General features: G+C 40.3%; 1 protein-coding gene across 2 annotated transcripts in view; it reads right to left on the bottom strand.

The window, feature by feature from the left end:
* kif11 (kinesin family member 11) overlaps positions 1–20,212 on the bottom strand; it is a 40,249-nt gene extending 20,037 nt beyond the window's left edge. The window contains exons 1-14 of one of the 2 annotated variants that reach the window (XM_072557732.1): positions 20,062–20,205; positions 14,764–15,037; positions 11,960–12,055; positions 10,305–10,437; positions 10,122–10,219; positions 9,260–9,338; positions 7,866–8,051; positions 7,594–7,718; positions 7,127–7,217; positions 5,458–5,603; positions 4,743–4,839; positions 4,441–4,536; positions 3,751–3,839; positions 2,969–3,056 (exon numbers count right to left, since the gene is read on the bottom strand). In XM_072557732.1, the coding sequence (XP_072413833.1) occupies positions 2,969–3,056; positions 3,751–3,839; positions 4,441–4,536; positions 4,743–4,839; positions 5,458–5,603; positions 7,127–7,217; positions 7,594–7,718; positions 7,866–8,051; positions 9,260–9,338; positions 10,122–10,219; positions 10,305–10,437; positions 11,960–12,030 (1,299 nt within the window). In that variant the 5' untranslated portion in view covers positions 12,031–12,055; positions 14,764–15,037; positions 20,062–20,205. Of the gene's footprint in view, positions 1–2,968; positions 3,057–3,750; positions 3,840–4,440; positions 4,537–4,742; positions 4,840–5,457; positions 5,604–7,126; positions 7,218–7,593; positions 7,719–7,865; positions 8,052–9,259; positions 9,339–10,121; positions 10,220–10,304; positions 10,438–11,959; positions 12,056–14,763; positions 15,038–20,061 lie in introns of both variants that reach the window. The other variant, XM_072557731.1, reaches the window with a different exon arrangement.
* Between the last annotated feature and the right edge of the window lie 5,012 nt (positions 20,213–25,224).

The following is a 25,224-nucleotide window of genomic DNA, read 5'->3' as shown; positions in this document are numbered from 1 at the left end:
CCATCTGGAAGTGCATGACTTGATTAAATGCAGTCAACACGGCTTTGTGAGGGGCAGGTCATGCCTCACAAACCTTATCGAGTTCTTTGAGGATATGACTAGAAAAGTTGATGAGGGTCGAACTGTGGATGTGGTGTATATTGACTTCAGCAAGGCATTTGATAAGATTCCCCATGGTAGGCTTATTCAGAAGGTCAAGAGGAATGGGATACAGGGGAACATAGCTGTCTGGATACAGAATTGGCTGGCCAACAGAAGACAGAAGATAGTCGAAGGAAAATATTCTGCGTGGAAGTCTGTGGTGAGTGGTGTTCCACAGGGCTCTGTCCTTGGGCCTCTACTATTTGTAATTTTTATTAATGACCTGGATTGAAGGATGGGTCAGCAAGTTTGCAGACGACACAAGAGTTGGAGGTGTCGTTGACAGTGTAGAGGGCTGCAGTGGGACATTGAAGGATGCAGAGATGGGCTGAGGGGTGGCAGATGGAGTTCAACCTGGATAAATGCGAGGTGATGCATTTTGGAAGGTCAAATTTGAAAGCTGAGTACAGGATTAAGGATAAGATTCTTGGCAGTGTGGAGGAACAGAGGGATCTTGGTGTGCAGGTACATAGATCCCTTAAAATGGCCACCCAAGTGGACAGGGTTGTTAAGAAAGCATATGGCGTTTTGGCTTTCATTAACAGGGGGATTGAGTTTAAGAGTCGTGAGATCTTGTTGCAGCTCTATAAAACTTTAGTTAGACCACACTTGGAATACTGCGTCCAGTTCTGGTCGCCCTATTATAGGAAAGATGTGGATGCTTTGGAGAGGGTTCAGAGGAGGTTTACCAAGATGCTGCCTGGACTGAAGGGCTTATCTTATGAAGAGAGGTTGACTGAGCTCGGACTTTATTCATTGGAGAAAAGGAGGAGGAGAGGGGGACTTAATTGAGGGATACAAGATAATGAGGGGCATAGATAGAGTCGATAGCCAGAGACTATTTCCCAGGGCAGAAACAACAAACATGAGGGGTCATAGTTTTAAAGCTGGTTGGAGGAGTGTATAGAGGGGATGTCAGAGGCGGGGTTCCTTACACAGTTGAGAGAGCATGGAATGCATTGCCAGCAGCAGTTGTGGAAGCAAGGTCATTGGGGACATTTAAGAGACTACTGGACATGCATATGGTCACAGAAATTTGAGGGTACATACATGAGGATCAGTGGTTGGCACAACATCGTGGGCTGAAGGGCCTGTTGTGCTGTACTGTTCTATGTTCTATGTAACCCACAGACAAAGACAGGTTTGAGATCAGGGAATGATTGAACATCTCTCACTTGTGAATAACAGCAACAGGGTCGACTCCCCAAACATAATTTGGACATATCAGACAACAAGTGAGCTTGTTCAGAAACATTAGTTATGTTTGAATAGCAGAGCAGACTCAACGGGCCAAATGCCCTACTCCTATATTTTATGGCATATTGTGTCCTTAACTTAGCAAAATATCTTGGTGCTTCCCAGAAACAGTCTCAACCATTGACATCACCAAGCCTCTTAAGGAGATTATAGGAGAAGGGACTAAAAGCTTGGTTAAGGGCCAGGATTTAAAGAGATTCTTTAACAAAAAAAAAAGAAGTGGAGTGTTTTAGGGAAGGAATTGCAGGGTACAGGCTCTGGGAACCGAAAGAGGAAAATGCAGCTTTGCAAGTTCATGATGTTGTTGAGTTCCCTATCCTAACCAACCACCCACTTTAAACAGGCTGTGTGAACCTTTAACGTATGCAAAGGGTTACAATATTTTGAAGATGTCAATTCAACTTTTTTTTTTTTTGAAAAGAGCCCTGCATTCCAGTGATCTGTGTTCAACTCCATTATATTTCCCATCCCCTTGCTGCCCATCAATATTCATTCAGAAAAAGGTTTCCGCACATATGCTAATAGAACTAGCTGTCTCACCATCTTTCTCAGTCTCTCTATGGCTTGACAAACTATTTGTTTAACACCTGGTATTGAAGAAACTTACTGCAGCTAAATATTTGGAAGATCTAAGTCACTGTCTTTTGTCGAACTGTTCTCATCCTTCTTCCTAGTAACTGCCTGAACGACATACAAATGGTTGGATACCTGGAGCTTACATCTGAACCCATCATCCTTCATTGTTCATTCCCACATTAATAAGGTTATTTGACGGACAACGCCTCAACTGAGCTGCAGTTGAAGCCATCATTCATACCTTGGTTACTCTATTCTTGATTATTTAACCTTTTCAAGGTCTGCCCCATTATAATGGCAGTCTTTCAAAACTCCACTGCCTGCTGAGTCACATTTGATTCCACTTACCCAACAACAGTCTGCTCTGGGCAAAAATCTTCAAATTATAAGATATTCACCCCGGTTTTCAAATCCCACTAGTCTTACTCATTGTTATCTGTGTAGCCCTATCCAAGCCAGACAAGAGTTCAAGATTGGATTAGTGGTGCTGGAAGAGCACAGCAGTTCAGGCAGCATCCAACGAGCAGCGAAATCGACGTTTCGGGCAAAAGCCCTTCATCATTCCTGATGAAGGGCTTTTGCCCGAAACGTCGGTTTCGCTGCTCGTTGGATGCTGCCTGAACTGCTGTGCTCTTCCAGCACCACTAATCCAGTATTTGGTTTCCGGCATCTGCAGTTATTGTTTTTACCCCAAGAGTTCAAGATTTCTGATCTCCTCCAATTCTGGTATTTGATATTTCTGATATCAATTGTTCTAACAACAGTAGACAGCCTTTCAACTGCCTTGACCCCACATTGTGGAATTCCCTCCACAAACCTGTGCATTCTCCTTCAAATACACTTTTGTTCAGTCTTCTGGTTATGAAGTGATACCTCCATTTGTGACTCGATATCTAACTTTAAGTGATGCTGCTCTGGATATGTTTAGCTACTTTACAACTTGCATCCTTATAGGAGCTGGTTATGACCAGAGTATTGTATAGGGTTTCCTTACTTGTTTCAGCTCCTCCTCCATGACAGCAATCTTTTCCACATAGTCAGTAATTAACTCTTCCTGAGCAGCCACCTTACTTTGCATAAGTCTAAGAAGAAATCAAATATGTTAGTAGATCATGGCTCCAGAATATAGAGCATCTGTTCCCTATCAAATATTTAAACAGAGTATCACAATGGCAATCTCTTTCCAGGATGCTATTGATCATTTCCCAAATACTGAAGAAGATCAGTTTGAACAATTCAGTTCCATCCAGAAGAGGATGCGATCGACCTCGACATTTTAAATCTTGTACAAGACTGAGCAAACTGATGGTGATACCACCTTACTTGAAATGTAACTTGCTCTGGCCAATTACAATATTGTCAGTAACAGTGCAGCGAGCCCCATGGCTGCGGTTACACATTAAGAATTTATCCACATCTACACATTGAAGATAAAGTGATAGCATCAGATCAGTTCTAACGCATTATTCAGTACAATATGTAGAGTCAGTAACGATGCCAAACTTATACTTTAGTACCTACTATTTGCAAGAAAATAATGGCATGTGGCAATCCAACTAAAAAGGGGGATGAAACCATTGCACATTGCAATGCAAACCTCCATCCGACATTAGTATTAAATGAGACTCTGCACTTGGAATTTCATTTTGCAAAAATTACCCGACAGTGCATCAATTTGAAATTATACCAGATTCCAAAAGTCAAAGCTGAGATGTTTTGTATCGTTTCCATGGCTTTTCAGAGCCCCAGCACCTGTTTTACAGATGATATACTCACTCATAGTTTTCTGCAGACATGTACACTCCATTTTTCTCACGTGCTGCAGCAAGATCCCGCTTCAGTCTTTCAATCTCTTCAGTGTACTCCTGAAAAGCAACGCACAATTATATAATTATACCAGATGCACTCAATCATTTACAACTCTTCAAAAAACAAAAGAGCAGTTGACAGCACAAAAGAGAATGATTGTGGGCATTGCATTTTAAAAAGACTGCAGGAAAAAAACAAGCAAAAGCCAATGAATGTATTTTAATGCCGTATCTTTGAAGAGATGCCATTCATGTGCATATAAAAATCACTGATCAGATACATGACCAGTCAGGTTTGTCACTCTGCTCTGCACTTGTGCAGCTTGTTATAGAATTCTGCAGTTATTCAAATTTCAGAGTTAGTGACGAGGTCAGTACTCATCCCAGGAGGTTGACTGTGACATGAAATGCCATCAACTCTATTACAGGGAGAAAGGCTTGCCAACTTTCACTTTAAGAGTTTTGTCAGATTATAGTTACCCCGAAATTAGAATTTTTAGTACCAAACAATGGAGATTCTGGCATTACCTTTCAACCAGTATTATAAGAATCTCATTGAATTGATGGCTTTAGGGAAATCCCGCATGCCTACTCTTGTATGTCGCTACCTTGAGTAAATCAATAAGACTGCATTAGTGAGATGCTGCATGCGGAATACCTTAATCAGGGCCCTCTTGGTGAGTTTCTGGTTGACTTCAGGTTTATTCAAAATGTTCTTTGCTCGGTAGGCATACTCCAGAGTGCTGACCGTTTCCTATCATTTAGGGACATTTGGACTGGATTAGTCAATTATATGCAAACTTATCAGTTCCAGTTAAACATACATTATGGGCAGATAACATGTCCATGAATTGATTAGAAAACTACTTCAGAGGCAAACAGCACACAAGAACAATATTAAAACCTACATTACGTGGAATCATTGTCATTATCATTGCAACAAAAGTAGGTTATACTAACTTCAAAATTCACAGAAGCTGGGGAAATGGTGGCAATGATGGACGTTTTAGTCCGTCCACCCAGAGAGTCCTGGAGGATCCTAGTTAGTTTTGATTCCCTGAAAATATACAGAAGAAACAAACAGCCATTTGAGAAAACTCGAATTGTGCAACCTATTTCCGCCTCCATTCTGTATTGTAAACACTGCAAATGACCAATTAAAAAAACATTTCTAACAGGAGGCCTGTATTTTCAACAAGCTGAATCTATACAGTTTGTCTCTGATCCATTTTCACTTTTCATTGAAATATTTAAGTTACATCCATTGTACAATAATACACTCAAATGATTAAAAGTTCAGTCACAGAACAATGCAACATTTCGTCACAAATATGAAAATAGGATCTCATTAACCTCTGTAGAGCAAAGACATTATTTCCAAATGTTTAGAGCAAATGCACATTACTGCAGTACTCTAGGTTCAGGTTACATAAACCACAGTCAATGTAATCAAATTACAATTCCTGGCCTCATTCCTGATGAAGGGCTTACGGCTGGAACTGCTGCTTGGATGCTGCCGGAAGTGCTGTGCTTCTCCAGCATCACACTCCCTGCTCATTACAAAGATCACTCACCAGAAGGCTTGCTCTCAAGAAATCCCCATTAGATTTACAAGCAGCTCCTGGAGAAGTTCCATTGACAGTTAATAGTTATTGAATTGTGATTTGGTTTTTACCTGTATGGCACATGAGGGGCTCTCTCCACCAGAGCTGTAATTACTCTGCCAAGAGTAAGCAATGACTGGTTGATGTTGCCAGCCTCTCGAGCCCTTTTATCAACAGCTCCAGATCGGCCAATATTCTCACTTCCAGCAAGATCCACCTTTGCAGAATCAAGAAATAATTGGATCCAGTCAAAACTTTGCTCACTACAGACTAAAAACAGTTTTGCCTTTTCAAATTGGGCTGAGCACAATTTATGGCATATTGCAGCGTTACGCGTCCATTGAGGAATATCTTGCCCGATGATTTGGCTTGTTGGCTTATACTTCATAGAATTATACTTACAATTTGGTCTAAATGTTGTTTCTGAACTGAACAAAGCAGTGTTTAATGGGATAAAATTAATTTTTCTTTTGCTAAAAGTTTCTGCAATTGATTTTAAATCATTACAACTGTAATGTAGCCTCAAAAAGAAGTCAAAATATCATGTTCAACACATTTTTTTCCTGAAGTTTGTCCCCAATTTTAATTCACTTTCGTGTACCCCACCAGAGCTATCATTTATCATTCAAGCTTCAACAATAAGCATCAGATTACTTGATCAGAGAAATAATTAAACCCTTCAGTCCTGAAGGGATGTTACACTAAATACAGTTGCATCAAGGCCATCAGATGTTAATCTCAATTCGGAATTCTGTCCATTACGTACTTACTAACATGAGGCTTTTGCAGAATTGTGGTGCGCCACTGGACACCAAAGAGCAGAAGGAGACTTGGCAAAGAGATCAGTGATAGAAGCTGGGACCTGTACTTGCAGGTGCACATTCAATGTGCCTGATAACAATGATACGTGTGCCAAGGTCATTATTCTAGCTGCATTTTTAAAAAGGTATCTATTCTAGATGTAGGTTTGCTCACTGAGCTGGAAGGTTCATTTCAGACGTTACATCAGGTAACATCTTCAGTCAGCCTCCAGACAAAGCACTGCTGATGATTCCTGCTATCTATTTATATGCTTGGGTTTCTTTGGCTGGTGATGTCATTTCCTGTTCTTTTTCTCAGGGGTCTGAATGCGATCCAAGTCAATGTGTTTGTTGATAGAGTTCCAGATGGAATGCCACGCTTCTAGGAATTCTCACACATGTCTTTTTGGCTTGCCCAAGGATGGATGTGTTGTCCCAGTTGAAGTGGTGTCCTTCCTCATCCATAAGAATACCAGTGAGAGTAGGTCATGTCTTTCTGTGGCTAGGATACACGAACATCAACTAGCCACAAAAAGACATGACCCTCTCTCACTAGTATCCTTACATACGGATGAGGAAGGACATTACTTCGACTGGGACAATACATCCATCCTAGGACAAGCCAAACAGACACGTGTGAGAATTCCTAGAAGCATGGCATTCCAACTGGAACTCTATTAACAAACACTGACTTGGATCACACTTGATGACTTATTTTGCAAATGGAATGTATGTGGGGAAAAAACATGCCTACCATATGGCAGCCATGGGATAATACCTTCACCAAAACCTTGATGAGCTTTTTATTTTAACAAAGCAAAGCAATTTCACAAATTGGTGTTTATTTGAAGCCTGCATATTCAAGTTAGAGGCTGTGCCACCATCACCAACATCGGAAATACACAAGCCTTAAAGACAAATTGCTTAAAATGAGACTCACCAAATTCAACTTGCCAATCTTTACTAGTTCCTCCCCATCAAGTGTCGTCTCCTTCATATGGATTGTAATAGAAAAAACGGAGTGGGAACGACTGAAATAAAGTTGGTAAACCAAAAGTTAAAGGAAGTTTGCAACTACTTATTGCCTTAGCAGCACTCTGGAATACATGACCTTTGCTTATTCAATTTGGCTGTTGTAGCAGTATGTTGTGCAAGATAATATTAAGATATTCTTGGTATAGCTTTCAGCCTGGGCACTGAATGCTTTCCAAATATCCAAACCTCAAAATTCAGTAACACAGGAAAAGCCAACAAAATTTGAAATTAATAAAATTTCTGAAACATGTCCAGTTGTATAATGTTAGAAAATTGGCAAAGTTATTTCTATTGCAAGATCCATCCAGCAGCATAAGACCTTTGTGCAAAATTTATTCCTATGAAGTTCAGAAAAGACTCAAACAGCCATACCTTGAGTACGCATTCATCAGAGTTGCTGCAGTTGTTCTCTTTGCTGCTCCTCTCTCCAGAATTTGATAAACTTCATCTTTGTTATGGACAGAAATTTCTTCAAGTCCTTTAATAATAACTCCCCTCTAAAATATCACAAGGAGAGAGCGACACACAGAAAAATGAAAAATTTCAGCGAGACCTACATTCTAGAGAGAAGAGCAATCTACTTAAAGCATTATATTGTTGCGAATTTGGCAATGATTGCACAATTTAATTACTAAAATCTCTACCTTATTCCGTGGATCATCAAACATCTGCAGCCTCTCACTAACATCTGATATGGGGCTCAATAGGTCAAACAGCTCCTCATTATAAATTTCCAACAAAGAAACTTTCACGGAGAACTCAGCACCTTGTGATGCCAGCCTCTCAAAAATCTGATGCAGTGTGCGTGGAATAATTCCAGCCAAGGGATCCTATAGAGAGCAAAAATATTGTAAAAAAAAAATCAATTAATGTCAAAGGGATTAATAAAAGATACTGTTTACATACTTTTTAAAAAAATTTACCTAACACCTTTCAGTACCTCAGAATATACTCTAAAGCAAATGGAGTACTTCTGATGTATAAAAACTGTTTATAATGTTGGAAACCCTTCACCAAAATAATCCAACAAATCTTATTTCAATTAATTACAGATTTATTTATTTATAAAAAAAAGTGATCAAGGAAATCAGGCAGCTGTGGTCGGTGACCCAGTAGAGCAAATAACAGCACCATTCATTCAACAGCTCTTTATTTTAATAGTTTATCCACAAGATCGCGATCAAAATAGTTTTCCTATGGATCAACAGACTTAATTTTCTGGAATAAAAAAAATCAGAAAGACCCAAATAGATCATCCAATCTGACCATGTCAACAACACACACAGGTTCACCATGAAAGGCCAGTTTTCAAGTTACAATTTCTTTCACTGCTAAAGGCAAACTCAAGCAGCAAATCTTCAAATGGGCAGATATTTGACCCCTTAACTTCATACCACCATGCCTTGAACTCAATTAGCACGCAGAAGTAATTTTGAACATAGGATTAATGAAACCTCATTAACAAAACAAGCAATCAATGATCATTACCCAAGACCTCTCCCCTTGCCCAGTAAATTAAGAGTTGAGCACACAAATACAGCACAGGACATTGTCAAAAGGCAATTTACTCATTCCAAGACCTTCACTTTTGCCATATACTTCATGGTACAGGGACCAACCATCCATGCACACTTGCTAACTTTGACCTTGCGTGTTCAGAGTTTGGTTGCCATTTCCCTACATCATTAGCAGTGAAAGGCCCTATAGAAAGGCAAGTTTTCTATCTTGTAATAATTTATATATTTATTCTTGCATTTACATGGAAACGTTTGAAATTTAAATTCATTTATTTGCTAAGAAATTGGCTACCTTTTGTTCAAATGAGGCCAGTTCGAAATGACCATGTTGACTTCACAAGTTCTCTTAATCATCATCACGACTAGTCAGGGAAAAATAAAGTCAACTGCACAGACATTCATTAATAATGAATGAATTTATAGTGGCTTTACCAAAAGTATTAACAGAATTTCAAATGCCCACTACTCAAAAAAGGAGAAATAAGTTTCAAAACTAAACGTTATAGGGATCTGCCACTTACTTCTTCCCAGGTGTACTGTTCCTTTTGTGATCTTTCACCTTCCATTGTAAAGGTTTTTCCAGTACCAGTTTGTCCATACCTAAGCCAAATTTAACAGTATATTTAACAATTTAACAACTATTTTAGGAACAGTCACAACTGTTAAGCAGGAGCAACCATTCAGAGCACGTGCAGTGATTAATCTCCAGATCACAGTCTGGAATGGTCCTAGCTTTCAGCCAGCTTAGCTGACCTCAGCTGGAACAGCAGTAGACATGTTATACTGGGTATCCAACCTGCAATGTCAGGAAGGGAAACGTTGGCAAGGATTATCTGGTGAAGACAGGATTGGGCTGGGGTATTACATGTGTTGTTTCCAATGATTACTCAACAGTGGAAAACAGAAGGAAAATAAAGTAATTGAACAGTGGAATTTTCTGGTGCTCAGCAAGTAGCAGCTTTGGAAGGGAAAAGGAGATTTCCTTGGTCAGTTTTCTGGTATTCTCATTGGCGAAGGTCATCTGTGATAATTTTTGATTGAGGATTAGTCAGTGAACAAAGTAAATTTTTATGGCTCACTTTCATAATTATGGATTCTTCAGGAACACATCCTGTAATGTGCAAAAAGCAAGATCACTGCTAGTTTCAAAACTTTGAACATGAGTGTACGTGACAGATAGCTGAGCAATGTTGGGGGTGGGGGGGGGGGGGCGGAAGTGGTGCAAATCATGAAAATCTTGTATAAAATCATTTTGTCTGAGATCTTGGGAGAACAACTAAAAAATGAACATGTTAATTGGGAAATAAATGTGGTCCATAGGTGACATCTAAAGCAGATGAGATGGATTACATTTTATTGGTATTGAAAAATGATTCAACTTACGCAAAAATGGTACAATTGTATCCCATGATTACTTCATCCAGGATGGGGTATACCACACTCTTATATACATCAATTTGCTTTGCACAGGGCCCAAATACCTGGAGTTAAAAAATACGTTATTAAGCATTCACTCATGGATATTCTGTTGCTTTATGTATTTGAGATAAACACCAAGGTACTTACCATGTCAAATGTATACTTTTTGGGTGCCTTTTCACCTCCTGGGCCGGAAGCACGTATACTAACTTCTTTCTTTACAGTGTCACAATCAACCACACTGGTGGAGTTTGACTTGCGCTCTGCTAAACTGAAAGGTCTGTGGAAAACATTACATGCCGCACAACATTTTAATATTTACAGTGGTTAACTTTCTTCAAAAGGAAAGAAATGTATAAACCTTAAAAAAAGTAGTTCAGTTCATAGGGCATACAGCCTAAATATCAGGTCTCGGACAGGGGGACTGCTAATTTGGTCAAAAAATAGCAAAAAAAACAGAACACTGAAGTAAAACCCAATGAGACACCAGCTGAATTTCTGCTCCAGTTATTCAGCTCAAAGTAGTAACTACCAACTTCAGCTGAGGAATGAGCGCAAAACAAATGAGAATTTTCAAATCATAAGTAGTCTGAAAGCTTAAGCAATACAAGAATCATTAAAAGGCATGCCTGGTTGTGTTTCCTGAGGAAAGTCTACCTTTCTTTTGCAGATAGGCTTGAAATACCATTTTCCTGCATCTCCTCTCCCATGATTGAAATTAACTGGAGAAACTAAAGGCTTGCTAAAAAGGAGATCAGACTCACGACAGGCAGATAATATCAGCAAGCCAGAATAAAGAAAACAGATAACAAGATGGTGGGACAAAATTGGAGAAGAAAAATAAAATTAGAATGAAATTCAAGACTCCTTTACACATAACAATATTAATTAATCAGGTGAAATGAAGCATTTTGCATATTTCATCCTGTATTTAATTGCAAAAAAAAAAGGTTGTCCAACAAAACTGAAAAGATATACACAAACCAGATATCTTGAGAGCCATGGGTGTCCAAACTGCTGTGAAAATCTGACCTTCAGACTGTAGGCAACTTTATCCTACCTGAACTTAAGTTTCCTAATTGCTGTTTTCAGATTTGAGGGCAGATAAATTTATAAAGAACTTTCTCTTAACATTTGCTGTTTTATTGCAAAGGGAAGGAACTATTCACTCACAGCTTCGTAAACAACACTCATGAGGCTTCTCATCTTCACTTCCCACCAACCCCCAATTCCCCAGAGATTTCTCTTCACATCTCCCAAAAAGGCACGGGCTTAGATTTTCAGATTAATTAATTTTATCAGTAGACATCCGAAAGATGCCTACATATAATGCAGCATAGTTCCCTCTGTTGTGGTCAAAGTGTCCACTGAGTGCACAGACAGAGCATTCTAGATTATTCGCAGTTCGAGTATCATAGAGTTTCAGTCCTTCTTCAATTATGTACATACATATAACTCTTCAGGACGTTCACCAGATTGCAGAAGCATATTAATCCTTCCAGTCCAGGAGTGCAAATTCCAATTGTAGCCTCTGTTGCTCAACTGAACTGAAGCTAATTCAACACGAACCAAGCAAGAGTCAAATCTTGGACACACATGTTTAGATGGCTAACTAAGCCACAAGTTTGCTTTACCATGTAACTGAAGTAGCAAAACAAGATATTTTTCTCAGGAGTTTTCAATACAATTAGCTTCATCTAGAAAAGGAAACCTTTTTGGAAAAAAAGGATTTGACAAGCTTTCCTTTGCAACTCAGGTCTCACCACACAAAGTTTGTAACACAAGATATTTGTTTCTCTTACCTGCATCGTACAACCACTTGTATGTTCTTGCCCTTTTCTTCTTTTTTGCTCGAGGAGTTTGGGACTGACATTTTTAGTTTTGGTTTACAAGAGGAACTGCACAAGAGGAAAAATTGATATTAGCAATTTCTCACTCTGTTCACCTACAGTACAATCTGTGCTGTTTCCAAGCTTGGGCAAGTTTTCTTCATGCATGAGTTACCAAAGCAATTTACACAGCAAGAGTATTACTTTTCAAAACAGCAGACGAGTTAAAAGAATATGTCCCTTAACAGTTCTTTTTGGTTTTCCCTACAGAAGTTTTGAAAGGATTTGCAAGGTTTCAGAAAATAACTCTTCCCTGGTGGGGAAATAGGGAGAAGAGGGCCATATACATAAAATCAGATTGCAGTCAGTTAAGGGGAAGATCGGGGCCCTTTCTGCCACTCAAAAGATATTAAATTGGAGAGAGTACATAAAATATTTCTAAGGATGTTACCGGACTGGACGGTTTGAGTTACAAAGAGAGGCAGGATAGGCTGGGACTTTTTTTCCACTGGAATGTAGGAGGTTGAAGATTGTAGGAGGTTGACCTTGAAAATCTCCTCATGGAGATTTACAAGGTCATGAGGGACATAGACAAGGTGAATAGCAAAAGGTCCTTTCCCTAGGATATCGAAGTTTAAAATTAGCCCTCTAGTTTTGAAGTTGACACGAGAAAGATTTGAAAACAGACCGGAGGGGCAACATTTTCACAGAGAGGGTTGTTCATATGTGGAACGAACTGTCAGAGGCGGTGTTAGACGCAGGTACAGTTATAACATTTAACAGACATTTGGACAGGTACATGAATCGGAAAGGTTTAGAAGGATGTGGAGTTAAGTACGGGTAAATCGGACTCATTTCGTTTGGGAAAATTGGTCAGCATGGACAAGTTGGACCAAAGTGTCTGTTTCAGTGTTGTCGGAGTCTACAAATCTGGAATGATCTGGTCTGATAGGTTGCAGACTCTGGCACAATAAGGAACTTTTAGGACAGAGATATCACCTGATGTTAGATAAGGGATTAGAACCAAAGGTGGTAAATTGAATTGAAGAATGAACTTAATCTTGGAACAGGCCATGATTGGTTATAGGAAAGGTAAAAGAAACACAAACAAAGGGACAGAAATACAAAGACAAAAGAAATCAGTGAATGGAGGGTGTTCACGCTCACTGCTGAGACAAGCAAGTACTCATTAATGAGAACAAAGCTGCATTTTGTCCAGTCACTAGTGGGATCACAAAGGGAACGATGATTAAATGGCCATGCATTACTTTGACCAACAACCTAAAGGCTTTAGGGATCACCCCAGCTTGCTGATGACAATTTTCAGCAGCTAGGCGTATTCAGAAAATAAAATTGATAGAAGGGTAATTTTAATGGATTTTTAAAATGCACACCTAGGATGTGGGTTGTGGTGCAAGGTGATAGCAAATCATTTTTTGGGCCTCAACTGGAATATACAATGTTAGGTACCACAGTTAGCAAGGATATGAGGTCACAAAACATTTTCGTGAATGGTTCATATTGGTTACAGGAATAGATTGAAGAAACTGGGTTTCATCGCCTCATAAAAGACTAAGAGAAGATTTACAGAAGTGTTTAACATTGTGATGGGTCTGGGCACAATTCCCATTGGTGGATGGTTTGAGAAGGCAAAGAACCAGATTTAAACAATAGACAGTAAAAATAAATGCAACACAAAGCAATTAGGGTCTGAGCAAATAGGTTTCTTCTGAATTCTCTATTGAGAGAAAGTGACTAGCTTACACTTATATCCTCTATCTGGAGACTATCCCCACATACAATATATTTTTGTTGGCTCGGTAAGGTCAAGTCACCATAGTGTTACCAGACCATAGGGTTACTCACTCTCTTATTAGAGCAGAGGCAACTAATGATGGTTTAACCTGAGAGTCACCACCTCTTAGCCATACTAAATTGCCTGCAGTGTTCAGGCTTGTGTAGGTTAGACGTATTAATCAGAGGTAAAATATGGAGTAATAGGGTAAGGGAATGGGTCTGGGTGGGGTACTCTTTGGAGGATCAGTGCAGACTTGTTGGGCCGAAGGGTCACTGTAGGGATTCTATGATTCTAATCTTAAAAACTGCTTGTTGGCTCAACTCTTACGGCTTTCTATTTTCCCCCCAGAAGAGAGTCAACTCTTATCTTTTCAGTTGTTCTTGATGTCATAATTTTGACATTGTCCTATAAAGCCTTTCAGCACATTAACAACAAATAGTTAAATGGCAAAATAATTGCAAAGTTGAACTGACTGGAACACAGAAGTCTAAAGCTAAAGTTCAGAAGCTTGAAAATATACATAGGTTTTTGAAATGCCATCATGGTCAAAAGTTGCAAAGACAATAAGACATTAACGAGCAGCTTTGTTTGGTTCACTGGTGGGAATTTAAAATATGAAAGATAGTATATAATTAGAATGCGAAATATCTTCAAAAAGACTAAACATTTTAAAACGTACATTCACCGTACAGACATGCAGATGCTGTAACTGTTTGCTCCAGAAGATTCAATCTCAAGATTGTGAATTTCTCCAAGCCCTGCAACGCCTGTCACATCTGAACAGGATGAAAAGCTTGGGAAGAACAGAAAATGCTGGAATATTTCCACTGGTGAGGCAACATTTGTGCAGTGTGAGAATGCACTTCACCATTCCAGGTTTTGGCTGCTACTCTCTCCTAGTGCAGCTGCCAGCACCTCCTATAAAGGGGTGTGGGTTTGCTCGCTGAGCTGTAGGTTTGATATCCAGACGTTTCATTACCTGGCTAGGTAACATCATCAGTGGCGACCTCCAAGTGAAGCTAAAGCTGTTGTCTCCTGCTTTCTATTTATAGGTTTGTCTTGGATGGGGTTCCTGGGGTTTGTGGTGATGTCATTTCCTGTTCGTTTTCTGAGGGGTTGATAGATGGCATCTAGATCTATGTGTTTGTTTGTGGCATTGTGGTTGGAGTGCCAGGCCTCTAGGTATTCTCTGGCATGTCTTTGCTTAGCTTTCCCAGGATAGACGTGTTGTCCCAGTCGAAATGCCACAAACACTACGTAGGACAAACGGGAAGAAAGTTAGCCACCAGGATACACGAACACCAGCGAGCCACAAAAAGACAACCCTCTCTCCCTTGTAGCCCTACACACGGATGAAAAAACCCACCATTTCGACTGGGACAACATCTATCCTGGGACAGGCTAAGCAAAGACATGCCAGAATATACCTAGAGGCCTGGCACTCCAACCACAATGCCATAAACAAACAGATCTAGATACCAACTATTAACCCCTCAGAAAATGAACAGGAAGTGACATCACCACCAACCCCAGCCAGGACAAACAAATAGAAAGCAGGAGACAACAGCTTTGCTTCACTTGGAGGTCGCCTCTGATGATGTTATCTAGCCAGGTAATGAAACGTCTGGATATCAAACCTACAGCTCAGTGAGCAAACCTACACCCTAAACCTCAACCTGAGCTACAAACCTTCACAGACCTTGCAAAAACCTCTTATAAAGCTTTGTATCATTATGCAGACCAAAACCTCGGCCCACTCCCACCCCACAGCTTCTCAGTGCTCTCTGGTTCCACATTACACTCCCTGCTGTCTGTTCCAGATGCAAGTCAATAGCAAATAGACCTAGACCTCAAATGTGGAAGTTGGGCTGCTAATGCAACTGCACCACAAAACCCTATGTTGGGTTTTCTATAATGACTTTTCATTTTAATACAGGCAACTGTCATTGCATCTGAGCATTTGCAGGAAGTGCTCCTCCTAGTGTTGTGACACAAACATGTGCCTTTCTTTAAAAAAGCAGCATCCAAAGAAGTATCATTAGATTAGAAACATCCAAAAGAGAAGGCTGAAGCATTCATAACAATCTTCAACCAGAAGAGCCAAGTGGATGATCCTTCAAAGGTCCGCAGCATCTGACACCAGTTTTGACCAATTCAATCCACATAATACCAAGAAACTGTTATAAGCACTGGATACTGCAAGAGTTTAGGCCCAAACAATAGTCCAGCAATAGTACTTAGAACTGGTGTCACCCCCAGCCAAGTTGTTCCAGTACAGCTACAATATTGACATCTACGCAACAACATTGTCCAGATATATCCCATACACAAAGCAGCAAAAAAGAAATCCTGTCCAGCTGATCAGTAAAGTGATTGAGGATGCCATCAAATGCTATCAAGTGTAATCGACTCAGCAAATATCCACTCACTGACAGTAGGTTGGGTTCCACCGGGGCCATTCAGCTCCTGACCTCACTACAGGAGAATGTGAGGACTTCAGATGTTGGAGATCAGAGTCGAGAGTGGGGTCAATGAAGGGCTCTTGCCCACAACGTTGATTCTCCTACTCCTCGGATGCTGCCTGACCTGCTGTGCTTTTCCAGCACCCCACTCTCCTTACAAGTTAGTGCAAACATGAACAGAAGAGCTGAATTCCTGAGGCGAGAGGAAGTGACAGTCCAAAACATCAAGGTTACATTTCACCAACTATGACGCCATGGATCTCTAGCGAAACTAGAGTCAATGGGACTCAGTTGGAAAACTCTTTGCTGGTTGGCATTATATCTGGCAAAAGGAAGATGGTGGAAGTTGTTGGCGGTCGGTCATCTCAGCTCCAGGACATTTCTAAACAAGTTCCTTTGAGTCAGTGCCCTAGGCCCAACCAACTTAGCTGCCTTAATGACTCTCCCACCATCATAAGGTTAGAAGTGGGGATGTTTGCACAACATTCAGCACCATTCATAACTCTTCAGGTACTGAAATAGGCCATGGTCAAATTTTGGGTTGAAAGTGGCAAGTAACATTCATGCTACACAAATACCAGACAATGACCATCTCCAATAAGAAACAATCTAGCTGCTGCCCCTGGATATTCAACAGCATTTTCATCAATGAATTCCCCACTATCAACATCCTGGGGTTACCATTGAGCAGAAACTGAACTGGACTAGCCACATAAATACAGTGGCTCAAGAGCAGGCCAAAGGCTCAAAGTCCTGCAGCAAGTAATTTACTTCCTGACTCCCAAAGCCTATCCTTCATCTACAAGGGTCAAGTCAGGAGTGTGATGGAACATTCCCCGCTTATGTGGGGGAGATCAGCTTCAACAATACTCAAGGAGCTTGACACTGTCCAGCCAACCATAAAACAGCGCATTTAATTAATTGGCAACATATCCACAAATCTCTCTGCCTCAGTAGAGAACTGTCTCAGACCTATTACAGTCCTTTCAGTATTTAAATACTAACTGTTCATTAGCTGCAAAGCACATTGAGATATTTGGTGGCTGTGAAAGGCTCTAAACTCAAATGAATTTTTTGGTAACCACTCAACCTAGCACTTAGTTGATTCTTTGGAGACTTCCTTCGTGAGATGAACAAATTGTACTGTAATGGAGTTCTTTTTGCTCATTAAACAATTTCACTGCAACAATACAATGCAAACAAATCCACAAAATCTTACTGTGGATACAAGATACCTTAATGTTAACACTAACTGTAACACGCATAACCAAACAACTTAGTCAGATACTTCTTAATTGCAAAGTTCTTTTGAACTTTGGAGAACCTGGTGATTCTGTAAAGATCTGCTTACAAATAGGTATTCAAGCAGTAATCACACTACAATCAGATGTTCAACATTTACAACCACAAGCTTCTGGAAATGTTGGGTTTCATTTCCACATTTCTTACTGGCCTGAAAATTGTGTATTTTTAATACAAGATACAGGACAGAATTAGGCTGTTTGGCCCATCGAGTCTGCTCCACAATTCGATCTAGCTGATATGTTTCTCAACTGCTCCATAACCCTCGATTCCCCATCTAATCAAGAACCTACCTCAGTCTTAAATACACTCAAAGACTTGGCCTCCATAGCCTTTTGTTGCATTGAGTTCCACAGATTCACTACCCTTCTGAAATTCAGCTCTAAAGGCCATCACCCCACACTGAGGCCACGTCCTCAGGTCCTAATCTCTTCTGCTTTTAGAAGCATCTTCTACATCTCCACTCTCTCCAAGCCTCTCAATATTCTATAAATTGCAAACAGATCCTCCCTTGTTCTTATGACTCCCATCAAGGACAGAACCAGAGTTCTCAACTGTTCCTCATAATGACAAGCCATTCACCCTGGGATCATTTTTGCAAACCTCCTCTGGACCCCCTCCAATGCCAGCATGCCCTTCCCTAAGTACAGGACCCAAAACTGCTCACAACATTTCAAATGCAGTCTTATACAGCTTCAGCAGTACATCTCTGCTCTTGAATATCAGCATTCATTTGAAGAGGGCTGGAATTCCATTTGCCTTAACTGCCATCGTGAACCTGCATGTTAGCCTTAGGAATCCTCGGTCAGGGTTCTCTTAAGTCTTGTTGCGCTTCAGATTGCAAAACCTCCCCCACCAATACAAAATAGTCTGTCTTTATTCTTCCTATCAAAGTACACAATCTGACACTTTCCCACAATGTATTGCATTTGCCACTTCTTTGCCCATGCTCCTAATCTGTCCAAGTCCTTCTGCAATCTTCCCACTTCCTCAATGCCACTGTCCATCCACTATCTTTGTCTCATCTGTAAATTTAGCAACAATGTCCTTGGTTCATTCACCCAAGTCGTTAACACACTGAATAGCTGGGGTCCCAACACTGACCCCTGCAAACATCCACTAGCTGCCAGCTGCAATCTTGAAAAAGACTACTGTCTGCCTTTAATCAGTTAGCCAATCCTCTAACCATGCTAGTAACTAGCCCCTATTACCATGGGGTCTTAACTTATTTAGCAGTCTCCTGTGCTTGTATCCTGTCAAAGGCCTTCTGGAAACCCAAATAGATCATGTCCGCAGGTTCGCCTTTTTCTAAATTGATCATTACCTCCTTAAATAATTCTAATATTTGTCAGATGTGATCTCCCCTGGATGAACCATGCTGACTCAGCCTGATTTTTACCACGCACTTCCAAAGACTCTGCACTTATCTTTAATAATGGTCTCTAAAATCTCACCAACTGAGGTTCAGGTTAACAGACCTATAATTTCCTGTTTTCTGCCTCCTTCCCTTCTAAACAATGGTGTTAGATTAGCCATGTTCCAGTTCTCTCCGACTCTCCTTGAATTCAGTGATTCCTGAAAAACCCACACAATCTCCAAGTCTCACCTCCAGAAGTCTGGGGTGTAATTCATCTGGTCAGGGTGATTTAACCACCTCCTTTTTGAGCAAGTAACAGTTTTTTGTTTAAGAAAGGAGATGAACTAAACCATGTATGCAGTTAAATTCCACATATAGACACTGACCTAAAGAAGGTCTTAAACGACAACTTTCAGAAAAACATCATCATTTGGGTAACTTCCTACTATATTTTGAGAAACTTCGTTATTTTTCACTAACCCAGTTTTCATTCGTTTCACTGAAACAAAAACTATGCTTGAAACATTAGGTTTCAAACAAAGATTAATCCTAGTTTCTTCGAAGATTTAAAATCTCGGGTAAATTGGGTGCAGTTTCTATCATACAACAAAAATTAAAACCCACTCCGCCGTTAAATGTCAAAACTTCATATGAAACATTTCGCTATAATGGGGCTCCGCCAAAATTTTTGTTTAAAAATTGACGCACGTCACTTTGGGGAGAATGGAAAACAAACTTTGCTACCAAGTTTAAAAATCCTTTAATGACTCCAGCAGGGATAATTTTTCCAGAATACTAATTTACTTTCCACAGCGGACGAAAGAGGTTTAAAGTCAGGCTGCAGATCACCCCTGGATCATTATGGAGCGAATATTTTGGATAAGCCAAGGTGGAAACAATGAATATTTATCACAAAAGCGAGACCCCAGCCTTTAAAAAGATACAAACTTCGTCAATAAACTTTACTACGATTGTGTCAACGTAGTAAATTAAGCCAGGGAAATCTCGCGCTGTTAATTTACAGATCAATCGCAGTTCTGATTTTGACACCGTTCAATTCAATACAAAAGGCGGCCAAAGTCTCCATCGACCATTTCAGCCCAGGGAGGCTTCAAATCTAATTCTTTTATTAAGACAGACCTGGATTCAATCTTACCAAAGCAGACGAAAAGTTGGCGAATCCTTTTCGATGAAGATCTGTCCGGATGATTTCTTAGCGACTCTTGAAATCCACCACCCCCAAAAACCCAAAGCTCCAGCAAGCGCCCCGCGGCCGCTCTCAGCTACACATTTAAAAAGTGCGCTTCCGTGAACGCCATCCAACCAGAACACGGCAATCCCACTTCCCTCTTTCCGATTGGTCTATAGCTCTTTGGTGCGCGGTGTTTGCCGGGAGCGTTGGTAAAGTCGCTGTTTCGAGGTGAAGGCCGGCGCGCGGGGCGGCGTTCAGCGGCGGCCATGTTGATAAGGGAATAATCCCCGGATGTTAGGATGGCAATGTTGTTCCTTCTTTTGTAAAAGTGTCTTAAAGGAAAGACAAGTTTCAAATGTAAACATTATAATGTGGGGATTCAAGTTTTTAAAATAGCGAGTTAATTTCGTTGTTAATATCCTTTAACTATCATATGATTCTATGTTTCTAATGGGACGTCAGCCGTAAATTTGTGTTGACTTCCTCACCTAAAGGAGGGTTTGTATTAAATTCAGGGATGTAGGTACAGTGGTAGATAATTGAACATATTTTGACTTTTGTATCCAATGCCATATTCGAACATAATCAGAAGGTAAACAACATTTGTGCAACAATTTTAAGGCAGATGTTTTGTTGAGGTGGAATTAAACAAAAATTGACAAATCGCAAAAGAGGGAAATGTTATGTATGGGAAGCCAAAAGCTTCTTCAAAAGAAGATTGTGAGGTAGGGGCCGGGTAAAGCATAAAACTGTTAGAATGCAGTCTCATCTCTATAATGATATATGCTACCTCAAGATTTGCAATCTGTAACCCCATTTGGGGTCCTGTCCCCAACTAAGAGATTTCAAGGCTTTGAAGTGATTCGAACACATTTTTCCAGATTTGTGTTTTATTCTTTTATGGGGTTGATGATAATAACAGATTTTGTTTATCCCAAATTATATTTGAGATGGAGAGCATGAGTTACCCTTTCAAACTGCTGCTGGTCATCTGTTGCAGTAAGAGTGTTGTTAGGATAATTGGTGTAGGATTTTGATGCAGGGACAAAAGATGACAACATGATTCCAAGTCAGAATGTTGTTTGGAGAGGAATTTGCAGGTAGTGGTAATCCCTGTTTTCAGTCCTAATCTTCTAAGTAGTTGAGGTTTTAGTTTTGTTAAGTATTGTCAAAGGAGTTACTGTGGTACGTTATGTAGGTGGTACAAACTTATCAATGTGCATCAGTGGTGAAGAGTCAATGTTGAAGATGGTGGATGAATTGCATTCAAGAAGATCTCTTTGTCTTGAATAATGTTGAGCTTCGTAATTGTTGTTTGAGCTGTACACATCTAGGCAAGTGGAGACTATTGTCATATTTCTGGTTTGTGCCTTGTAGATTTTAGACCAGCTTGGAGTCAGGAAGTGATTTGCTCACTGTTGAATCCCAACCACTGACTTGGTCGTGTATCTGCTATATTTATATGGTTAGTCCATTTTCTGGTGGATGATAACCCCCTAGGATGTTGATTGTTGGTAATGCTATTGACTGTTAAGGGTTCATGGTTAGTTTATCTGCGTTGTTGGAACTTTCCATTGTTGGAACCTGCTACTTGTGTTGTGTAAATGCTTTCCTCCTTAGTCATCCCATTGGGATTGAGATGACTTGATGGTTCTGGTCATGGGTTCTGAGATGGCTGATAAGTCCAATGCATAAAATGCAGAGTAGTAGTTGTTTGGAGGGTTGTGCACTCTCTTGAATGCCCCAACTTCCCTTTTGAATGTTCCTGAGAAAAACTCCATGCCTTTTTAAATGGATTTTCACCATTTTGTTGGTCATAAACCAAAACCAAGGGTCAGCAGGGATGTTTGAACTCTTCATAGATATCCGGAGGACATCCCTAAAGCATTTCAGTTGTCCTCCTGGAAGCCTTCTGCTTTGCCTGAAGAGTTATGGGATTAAGGCAGAAAAGTGGAGTCGAAGAGTATCAGGTCAGCCATGATCTGCTTTGTCTGAAAGGTTATGGGGATAAGGCCGGAAAATAGATTTGAAGAGTATCAGGGTCAGTCGTGATAATGTTGATGGCAGAGCAGACTGAATGGACCAAATGGACAACTCCTAATTTTTGTAGTCCAATATCAAGCATGTACATTTATGAATGACATACCTTACCCTATTGCTAGCACTTCAATGCTGGGCATTTTGCTTGGGAGAGGACACTGCATTCATTTGTCTGTCTTACCACTAGACTTGCAGCATATATATATGATGAATGCTCCTTGTCACGTATTAGCCCCTGTCTGATTGCTGTCCAGTCTTTCTGCATAAGGAAACAGATTACTGTCATAGTGGAGTACCAAAATACGATGTCTTAATGAGCAGGCAGTTAAGGGTCAAGCATGTTGCTATGGGTCTGGAGTCACACAAGGTAAGAGTGGCAGCTTCCCTTTGTAAGAGACATTTAGTAAATCAGATGAAAAGACAATCCAGAAATTAAATTTAAAAGAAACAGACTGCACCAGAAGGAATTGAAGATAGAGTGGAGATAAGTTGATCAACAATTTTATAAAGAGCACCTGCAGGATTCCTTTCTAAATCATGGGGGTATGTGAATTGTATTGTGGGCAATTATACTCTATCTTTATTTTGGAAGTTGTACTTGTTTGTATCCATTCCTGTGAGCAAAGTAAGGGTGATGGAATGTTTATTGCAAGAGCATCTCTTCTGCCCCATTTGGGTATTCCCAAGCAAGTTAAGAATGTGTCCATTACATTGAAAAATGAATGAACAGCAGCAAACAAGCTGATATCTTGGACATTAATGAAATGGAGAGCTTGAATTTGTGATTTGCCATGTTCCTACAATCTAGGGGAGGAAATTAGAAAAAAAAATTATTGTTGGAATGATCCCTTCTCAGTTCCCTCATTTCATGTTTTTAAATACAATAGCGATCATGGCATTCTTTTTCCCAGATTCAGTTTGTCAGATCAACTTCAGCAAAGAGAATCTTCCCTTTGTCCCCAAGTCATGCAGGTTGATAAGTGCTTTGTTCAAGCAGTTAACACCTTCAGACATGGAAATCTCTACAGAATCAAAGTGGATTTCTATCTTGTGCACAGAGACAGGAGCTATTATTAAACATGCTTAAAAAATGGTCACAGATTTCATAAATATTGGGTATCTGTGAGGGGAGTGAAAACTAGAAGTAGGAGATAGGTTTTTTTGTGAAAGGAAGAAATTAAATCTTTTATTCAAACCAGATGCTGTAAAAAAAAAATATAAAGCAACTCAGGTGAGAAAAGAGAGTGCATCTCCTATAGTTAAGATACAGCCATCCATTTATTCAGTTCATTTACTGCTCAATCCCTCATCATGTCTTTTTGACTTTTAGGCTTGTCTATTCCAATGCACTACTAGCCAATCTCTCATGTTCTTATCTAAACTTATAAGGCATCCAAACATTATTGCCCAGATTTGAACTTGTACTGATATTAGAAAGAGCTTTTTTGAGCTCTTTGTGACCAGTTGACATCTCAAAGTGCTTTACAGCTAATGAAGTGCTTTTTGAAGTTTAGTCATTTTTCATTAGGAAACATGGCAGCCAACTTGCACACAATAAACTCCCTCAAGCAGCAGCGTAATAACAACCAGTTAATTGGTCTTAATTGACCTTCTCTTGGATGAGAGATAAATATTGAGAGAAAAATGAGAGACAAATAAGTTTGCAGATGACAAAAATTGGCTGGTTGCTCGATGGTGAACAAGGAGATATTAGATTCCAGCAGGATATAAACAGATTGTTCAGATGGGCAGATCAGTGGCAGATAGAGTTTAATTTAGATAAATGTAAGGTGCTGCATTTTGGGAAAGCAAATCTTAGTAGGACCACTTAATAGTAAGGTCCTTGGAAGTGGAGTCGCAGGTCGATAGGATAGTGAAGAAGCCATTCGGTATGCTTTCCTTTGTTGGTCAGAGTACTGAGTACAGGAGTTGGAAGGTCATGTTGCAGCTGTACAGGACATTGGTTAGGCCACTGTTGGAATATTGCATTCAATTCTGGTCTCCTTCCTATCGGAAAGATGTTCTGAAACTTAAAAGGGTTCAGAAAAGATTTACAAGGATGTTGCCAGGGTTGGAGGATTTGAGCTATAGGGAGACGTTGAATAGGCTAGGGCTGTTTTCCCTGGAGCGTCGGAGGCTGAGGGGTGCCCTTATAGAGGTTTACAAAATCATGAGGGGCATGGATAGGCAAAATCTTTTCCCTGAGAAGGGGGAGTCTAGAACTAGAGGGCATAGGTTTAGGGTGAGAGGAGAAACATATATAAGAGACCTAAGGGGCAACTATTTCACTCAGAGGATGGTATGTGTATGGAATGAGCTGGCAGAGGAAGTGGTGGAGGCTAATACAATTACTACATTTAAAAGGCACCTGGATGGCTATATGAATAGGAAGGGTTTGGAGGGATACGGGTCAGGTATTGGCGGGTGGGACTAGATTGGGATGGGATATCTGGTCGGCATGGATGGGTTGGACCGAAAGGTCTGTTTCTGTGCTGTACATCTCTGTGACTCTAAGTGTGAGGTAATATACTTTGAAAGAAAGAACAAAAGTCCAAGACTAGAGGACACAGGTTTAGGTTGAGAGGGAAAAGATATAGAGAGACCGAAGGAGCAAGTTTTTCATGAAGGGGACAGTGGGTGTGTGAAGTGGGCTGCCGGGATGAGGATGGAGACTGGTATAATTACAACATTTAAAAGGCATCTGGATGGGTACATGAATGGGAGGCATTTGGAGGGATATCAACCAAATGCTGGCAAATGGGAACCAGACTAATTTAGAATGTCTAGTCGGCATGGACGAGTCAGACTGAAGAATGTGTTTCCATGCTGTACATCTCTATAACTCTGTGACTCTAAGGGAGTACTCACTGAGTGGCAAGACACGAGAAAGCTCAGAGGAACAGCAGGATCTTGTGTGCTTGTTCACGGATCATTGGCAGGATAAGTTAATAAGGTAGTTAAGGCACATGGAACACTTGCCTTTATCAGTCATGGCAAAGATTATAAGAGCAGGGAGGTCATGATAGGACTGTACAGACCTATCTGATCTTCACACGATAGGAAGGATGTGATTACATTGGAGGGATT

The sequence above is a fragment of the Chiloscyllium punctatum genome, chromosome 38 (assembly GCF_047496795.1).
Source record: "Chiloscyllium punctatum isolate Juve2018m chromosome 38, sChiPun1.3, whole genome shotgun sequence".
NCBI lineage: Eukaryota > Metazoa > Chordata > Chondrichthyes > Orectolobiformes > Hemiscylliidae > Chiloscyllium > Chiloscyllium punctatum.
Note: the sequence above shows the minus strand (reverse complement) of the source record. Positions and strands in the feature narration are given on the sequence as shown.